General features: G+C 58.9%; 1 protein-coding gene across 2 annotated transcripts; it reads left to right on the forward strand.

The window, feature by feature from the left end:
• Positions 1–293: 293 nt before the first annotated feature.
• KCNK7 (potassium two pore domain channel subfamily K member 7) lies at positions 294–3829 on the forward strand. Of its 2 annotated transcripts, XM_084635379.1 has the most exons (4): positions 294–777; positions 1413–1808; positions 2352–2607; positions 3004–3829. In XM_084635379.1, the coding sequence occupies exons 1-4, from the start codon at positions 453–455 to the stop codon at positions 3224–3226; spliced, it is 1200 nt and encodes a 399-aa protein (XP_084491505.1). In that variant the 5' UTR covers positions 294–452; the 3' UTR covers positions 3227–3829. The 2 variants fall into 2 exon arrangements, with proteins under 2 accessions (XP_084491505.1, XP_084491506.1); XM_084635380.1 differs by lacking the exon at positions 3004–3829 and having other exon boundaries at positions 302–777; positions 2352–2687.
• Positions 3830–7541: the final 3712 nt, after the last annotated feature.

A 7541-nucleotide genomic window follows, 5' to 3' on the forward strand; every position in this document is an offset into this window, starting at 1 on the left:
CTCCCAGTCTGACGAGGCACCGGCTGGGAGGAGAAACTGAGGCACTGAATGAGGGAGACTTGTCCAAGGTCAGCAGCAGAGCCAGGCGTGGAACCCAGATGTCCTGGCTCGCAAGGTCCTGCTCTAACCACTAGACCCCACTCCCCTCCCCTCGCTGGGGTAGAGCCCAGGTGTCCTGGCTCGCAGCCTCCCCAGGGGGCTGGTTCTCTGGGTTCAGGGCACTGAGGGAGTCGATCCGACTGCAGGGTCCCTTCCGGGGGTTTCCGCAGAGGCCGGATCCGGGCAGGCCGGCGCCGGAAGGGTTAACACCCCCAGCTCAGCAGCTGCGGCAGGAACCGGCTGCACCCGCCTGGCCCGGGGCCAGGCAGCCCCACCTGCGGCAGGTGGGGCCCGGCCAGGGAGCAGCAGCCCGGCCGCTGCCCCAGTCCCCTGCGCCCGGCCCGGCTGGCCCCATGGAGCTGCCGGCGGTGCCCCGGCCCTGGCGCTACTGGCTGCTGCTGGGCTCCTACGGGCTCTTCCTGCTGCTGGGCGCCGCCGTCTTCGCGGGCGTCGAGGCGCCGCGGGAGGCCGGGCTCCGGGAGGCGCTGCGGGGCGCCAGGGCCGGCTTCCTGCGCCAGCACCAGGGCTGCGTGTCGGAGCCCGGCCTGGAGCGGCTGCTGGAGCGGGTGCTGGGCGCCGACAGCTCCGGGGTCTCCGCGCTGGGCAACGTCTCCGACGACGAGAACTGGGACTTCAGCTCGGCGCTTTTCTTCGCCGCCAGTGTCCTCAGCACCACGGGTAGGGCCGGCCCGAGGCGGGGTGAGGGGCGCCGGCGGAGCTGGCAGCGGGGAGCCCAGGGTGGGGGAGCGGGGGGGGCGGGCTGGGAGGGAGGGGCACTGGGGGGGGCGAAGGGAGCCCAGGGTGGGGGAGCGGGGGGGGCGGGCTGGGAGGGAGGGGCACTGGGGGGGCGAAGGGAGCCCAGCGGGGGGGGGCGGGCTGGGAGGGAGGGGCACTGGGGGGGGCGAAGGGAGTCCAGGGTGGGGGAGCGGGGGGGGGGAGGGCTGGGAGGGAGGGGCACTGGGGGGGGCGAAGGGAGCCCAGGGTGGGGGAGCGGAGGGGGTGCGGGCTGGGAGGGGCACTGGGGGGGGCGAAGGGAGCCCAGGGTGGGGGAGCAGGGGGGGTGCGGGCTGGGAGGGAGGGGCACTGGGGGGGGCGAAGGGAGCCCAGGGTGGGGGAGCGGGGGGGTGCGGGCTGGGAGGGAGGGGCACTGGGGGGGGCGAAGGGAGCCCAGGGTGGGGGAGCGGGGGGCTGCGGGCTGCGAGGGAGGGGCACTGCGGGGGGCGAAGGGAGCCCAGGGTGGGGGAGCGGGGGGCTGCGGGCTGGGAGGGAGGGGCACCACCCCATCCCCCTCCCCACTGACTCTCTTCCCCCAGGCTATGGCCATACGGTGCCCCTGTCAGATGGGGGGAAGGTATTCTGCATCTTCTACACCCTCCTGGGACTCCCAGCCACTCTGCTCCTGGCCACCTGTCTTCTGCAGCAACTCATGGGGCTGCTGAGCCACCGGCCTGTTCAGTATCTCCACACCCACTGGGGCATCCCTCCTGGCCACGCAGCACTGGGCCACGCAGCTACCATGGGACTGAGTGTGCTGGGGCTTTTCATCCTGCTGCCAGCCCTCTGCTTCTGGGCCCTGGAGAAGGGCTGGAACTTCCTGGAGTCCGTCTACTTCTGCTTCATCTCACTCAGCACCATCGGACTTGGGGACTACGTGCCAGGTCACAGCAGCCCTGCCTCACTGCGCCATCTCTACAAAATCAGCATCACCTGTGAGCCATTCTCCAGGCAGTCACTAGGGGATGCGGTGCTGCAGAGAGTGGGGGGACTAGCTCAGCAGAGGGCCCTGTGCTGCAGGGAGGGACATGGGGGCCTCAGTAAGGGGCGCTGTGCTGCAGGGAGGGACATGGGGGCCTCAGTAGGGGGCGCTGTGCTGCAAGGAAGGGGTGGGGACTCTGTAGGGGGCGTTGTGCTGCATGGAGGGACATGGGCGGCCTCAGTAGGGGGCGCTGTGCTGCAAGGAAGGGGTGGGGACTCTGTAGGGGGCGCTGTGCTGCATGGAGGGACATGGGCGGCCTCAGTAGGGGGCGCTGTGCTGCAGGGAGCAGGGTGGGGACTCTGTAGGGGGCACTGTGCTGCAGGGAGCAGGGTGGGGGCTCTGTAGGGGGCGCTGTGCTGCAGGGATGGGGTGGGGGCTCTGTAGGGGGTGTTGTGCTGCAGGGAGGCAGTGGGGTCAGTAGGGGAGCTGTGCTGCAGAGGAAAGGGGAGAAATCCCATCTCAGCACCCTGATCATCATCTCTTCCCACGCCCCCAGGTTACCTTCTCCTGGGGCTCCTAGCCATGCTGCTGGCCCTGGAGACCATCTATGAGCTGCGTGAGGTCCACAGCCTTGTCCGATTCTTTGCCCCCACACAAGCCCCTGCCTCCCCCTCCAATGAGGACGATGACCGGCTGGAGATCCTGAGCCGTGACCAGCTGGGCCTGGCTACTGTCTGTGGGGCCCCCCCCTCTTGGAGTCAAGCGGACAATGAGGCAGATGGGAGATCGGCGCCCCCTGACGGCCCCTCTGGGTAACCTCAATGGACAATGTGTTGTGTCCCCCGCCCCCCCACCTCCCTTCATGCATCAATAAATGAAACTGTACAGAATAGACACTGACCATGGGCATGTGGAGTGCGGGTGCCAAGCTGGTACTGGTACCATTGTTTTGTCCCAGGAAGGGGGTGGAGAATATGGGCTGGATGAGCCCATTGATCTCATTGGGGGAGGGGGAGATACAGGGGTGGCTGATCCCATGGGTTGGATCTGGGCAACAGAGAGGGGAGACACTGCCATGGAATGGCCCACAAGTGTGACCCAGAGTGGGCAGTGGAGGGGGAGATACTGGGCTGGATGGGGATGGGTAGACACCTAGTACCCTCAGAGTAAACAAGCTGCCCTCCTGTGTCCTATCCCCCCACCCCCAGGAATTACCCAGAAGCTGCTAAGAGCTGTTGCCCAGGAGGGGGTAAGTCCTGGACCCTGTGCCTGTCCCGGAGCCAGGCCAATGCCAGCCTCACAGACCAGGGGAGCAGCAAAGGCCACCAGGTATCTGGGCCCTATGGTCACTCCTACCTCCTGGCCCAAGGAGTTGAAAATTCCCTTCCCAGAGGGGTACAGCTCTGGAAGGGAGGGGGTCTAATAGGTTAGAACAGGGGGTACTGGAAGCCTGGACTCCTGGGTTCTAATCCAGGATCTGCACAGTCCAATATAGGTAAAAAGTTCCTAATGCCAGTGTGACGAAGTGGGGGAGTTTCTTGTTTTCCTTGTTTTCTATGGGGGATTTGCTTGGCTTTCCTAGGGTTGGCAAGCAGGGGGGGGTGGGACTCAGTTTCCCTAGGTGCTACGGGTTCAACAAGGTGATGGGAGAGGGAGTTTGTTACAGAGGACCAGCGAGGGAACTTGGGAGCTCAACCACTGGCGTGGAGAATGGAGACCCCAGCGACTGGTAATCTGTGACCCGGAGGCCCAGCTCAGGAGTCACAGCCGGGTCTGGCCAGTGGGAGGACAATGGGCTGCGAAGAGAGAGGAGGCCCAGGTGACCCTGTGTACCTGGAGAGAAGACAATGGACAGAGGCAGGGCTTGGGGCTGGTGATATCAGATGCCCAGCTGGGAAGCAGGGGAGCTCTGGGCTGGAGAGAAGGAGCAGGCAGAGCCCACCTGGATGCAGGAGAGACTTGGATATGCTGTGCTGAGGGAGGCCAGGCCTGAGGCCCTGAGAGTTTCCTGTGCTGTGTTCAACGCTCAATAAACCCTCCTGTTTTACGCTGGCTGAGAGTCACTCCGGTCTAGAGAATAGGGTGGCATCATCCCCTTTGGGCGTGGAGGCCCTTGGGGTCCAGAGCAAGTGGGGCCCATGGCAAGAAACAGGTGTGCTAAGGCTCAGAGAGGTGCGGCTCCAGGAGGTGGAGGGGCTTAACCCCAAGAGAGAGTGGACCCCTGGGAAAAGGGCTGTCTCACTGAAAGGGGCACACACACCCCCAGACCGCACGGGGCCAAGAGTGGGCACGATCTGTGAGTCCGTGACAGCCAGTTACAATGTGGTGGTGGTTTATTTATTTTTATTTTTTTTAATAACTCTTGCAAGGAAATTCCTGGGTGGGGCACTGCTGTGGAGGAAGCTTGCAGTGCTGCACTCATCCTTTCCTTTCTCAGGTGAGCACCCCCATGTGCGGATCCCCTCGCCGGACAGCATTGCTGGGCCTGGGCCACAGGGAGGGTGCGGGGTGGGGCCCTGATGGTGGCTGGCATCCCCTTGTCCTGGGTATGGGAAAACCACTGTGCCCGGCTTGCCCTGTCTGCCTTGGATGTACACCCCTCTTCATCACATGGCTCAATACCATCTGGAACTGCTTCTTCCTTCTCCTCTATCCTGCTGGGCACAGCCCGCTCCCCCATCACTCCCAGCCAAGACCAGAGAGTCTGGGGAGGGAGGGCTGGCAGCCAGGACTCCTAGGTTCTTCCTAGCTCTGGAAGGGGAGTGGAGTCTACTGGGTTAGAGCAGGGGTGGCTGGGAACCAGGATGCCTGGGTTCTGTCTCCAGCTCTGGGAGGGGTGTGTATGGGGGGAGAATTAATCTGAGCTAAATGTTCACTGTAATTTCCCTAACACACTAATCCTGGAGCAGGGGAGTTAAACTAACCAAATCCCCCACAATCCCTTGGAAGGGACATGGGGGGAATGAGAGGGGGGGAGAAGCTGAGGGTCCAGGGGGAGGGACAGTCAGTGCAGTGGAGGAGACACCCCACCGCTAACTACTGCCCATCCCCAGTGGGAGAGAACACAGGAGTTGGGTTCTCTGTAGGCACCATCCTGTTGGTCGGTGGCACTGGGTTACACCTGGGGCTCTGGCTGTAGGGTGGTGCTGAACAGCCTTGAAAACTGGAATCATAGAAATGGGATGAAATGTGATAATGCAAAGTGCAAGGCCGTGCACAGGGACTAGCGACAAGAGCTTTTCCTATAAGCTGGGGACGTCTCCCGAGGAGAAAGATCTGGGTGTATTGGTCGATCACAGGATGACTATGAGCTGCCAGCATAATGGGGCCGTGGAAAAGGCTAGTGCAGTCCAAGGATGAATGAGGCGAGGTATTTCCAGTAGAGACAGGGAAGTGTTAGGACCCTTGTACAAGGCACTGGTGAGACCTCATCTGGAATACTGTGTGCAGCTCTGGTCTCCTGTGTGTAAGAAAGGTGAATTCAAACGGGAAGAGGTGCAGAGAAGGGCTACTAGGACAGTCCAAGGAATGGAAAAGAGACTCAAGGAGCTTGGCTTGTTTAGTCTAACCAGATGAAGGCTGAGGGAAGATCTGATTGCTCACTATAAACACATCAGAGGAGGGAAAGGAGTTATTTAAGCTAAGTGCCAATGTGGACCCAAGAACAAATGGCTATAAACTGGCCATCAACAAGTTTGGCTCCTAATTAGTCAAAAGGTTTCTAACCATCCAAGGAGTGAAGTTCTGGAACAACCTTCCAAGAGGAGCAATGGGGGCAAAAAACCTAACTGGCCTCCAAACTGAGCTTGCTAAGTTTATGGAGGGGATGGTATGATGGGACTGTCTACAATAGCGTGTGGCCCTCCATGACTGATACTAGCAAATCTCTCCAAGGGCCAGTGATGGGACATTAGATGGGGAGGGCTCTGAGTTACTACAGAGAATTCTTTCCCAGGTGTCTGGCTCGCGGGTCTCGCCCCACATGCTCAGAGTCTAACTGATTGGGTTGGGAAGGAATTTTTCCCTGGGTCAGATAGTCCCTGGGTTTGTTTTTGTTTGTTTATTGCCTTCCTCTACAGCATGGGGCATGGGTCACTTGCTGGTTTGAACTAGAGTAAATTGTGGATCCTCTGTAACTCAAAGTCAGTAACTTAGCCAGAGGTTAGGGGCAAATGATGGGGAGGGGGTGGGGGGCGAGATCCTGTACCCTGCAATGTGCAGATCAGACTAGGTATCATGCTGGTTCCTTCTGGCCTTAAAGTTTGAGCCATAGCCTCTGCTCTGCCTCAGGTGAGCATCAGTCCTCCATCCATCCCCACACGCGCCTCTATCCAGCTCCACGGTATCTGGGCCTGTTCATTGCCCTCAGGAGGGTGGGGGGGGGGATTTCATGTCAACTCATCGGCTCTGGAGAGGGCCATTCATCAGAGGCCTGACTCCCTTCTCCCCCCCCCCCGCCCCCACAACCCCCATTCCCTCCCAGAGCTGGGATAGAGCCCAGGAGTCCTGGCTCCCAACCCTCTCCCCTTGCTCTATTAGACGCCACTGGGTTTTTCTTCTTTTTTTGTTTTTAATGGTGAAGCAGACTTGACTGAATAGTCCATCGCCACCAGCAATTATGATTCCTCAATACTCAGCGGTTTATACGGTCTTGCTTTGCCCTGTGCCCTTCGGGTAATGTAACGACGCCCTGCTGCCACTGCCCCATTTCCCTGCTATTTTTACTAAATAATAATGTAACTTTTGTTGCCTTAAGACATTAGAATGCCTTTATCAAAGCCCTTATGTACCCATCACAGGTGATTCGTTTCTTCCGCCCATCTAGTGCGTGTCTATTTATTCAAAAAAGATTTTTGTTTAAGCCCCAGTGGTCAGTTATCAGGCTAAACAAAGTCACTTCATTGTCCTAGGTCAGGCCCTTAAGAACGGCCTTATCCTCAACTGTAGGGCACAAATCAAAAAATCTCCTTTCTCTTCTTTCATTAGCCCCAATTTTTTTGCCATTCCTCTTTTACATTCTTCTGTACGAGACTTTTGAATTCCTGTTCACTCAAGGGCATTTCTACGGCAACCCTTCCATTTCATATCATGTTTTTAGCTGCTTTCTCATGATCAGAACTTCTATTTTGTCAGTCCCAATGAGACGTGGGACATGGCTATGTTAATGTCAATGAAACGCCCATGGTGATCCACAAGCGCCTGGAGAACCATTGAGAAATACCCCTTTTGATTAACGTAGTTGGAGGCTAGGTGGGCTGGTGCCAGCAGTGGAATATGCGTCCCATCTATCGCCACTCTGCAGTTAGGGAAACCCATTTGTGCAAAGCCAGCCACAATATCATGCACGTTACCCAGAATCACAATTCTTCTGAGCAGGATGTGATTAATGGCCCTGCAAACTTGCATCAACACAATTCCAACGGTCAACTTTCCCACTCCAAACTGTGTAGCGACTGACCAGTAGCTGTCTGGAGTTGCCAGCTTCCAGATTGCAATAGCCACCCACTTCTCCACGGGCAGGGCAGCTCTCAGTCTCGTGTCCTTGCGCCGCAGGGTGGGGACAAGCTCCTCACACAGTCCCGTGAAAGTGGCTTTTCTCATCCGAAAGTTCTGCAGTCACTGCTCGTCATCCCAGACTTGCGGGATGATGTGATCCCGCCACTCAGTGCTTGTTTCCTGAGCCCAAAGCCGGCGTTCCACAGTGGTGAGCATGTCCGTGACTGCCACAAGAAGTCTCGTGTTGTAT

The sequence above is a fragment of the Lepidochelys olivacea genome (genome assembly GCF_965140295.1).
Source record: "Lepidochelys olivacea isolate rLepOli2 genome assembly, chromosome: 7".
Lineage (NCBI taxonomy): Eukaryota > Metazoa > Chordata > Testudines > Cheloniidae > Lepidochelys > Lepidochelys olivacea.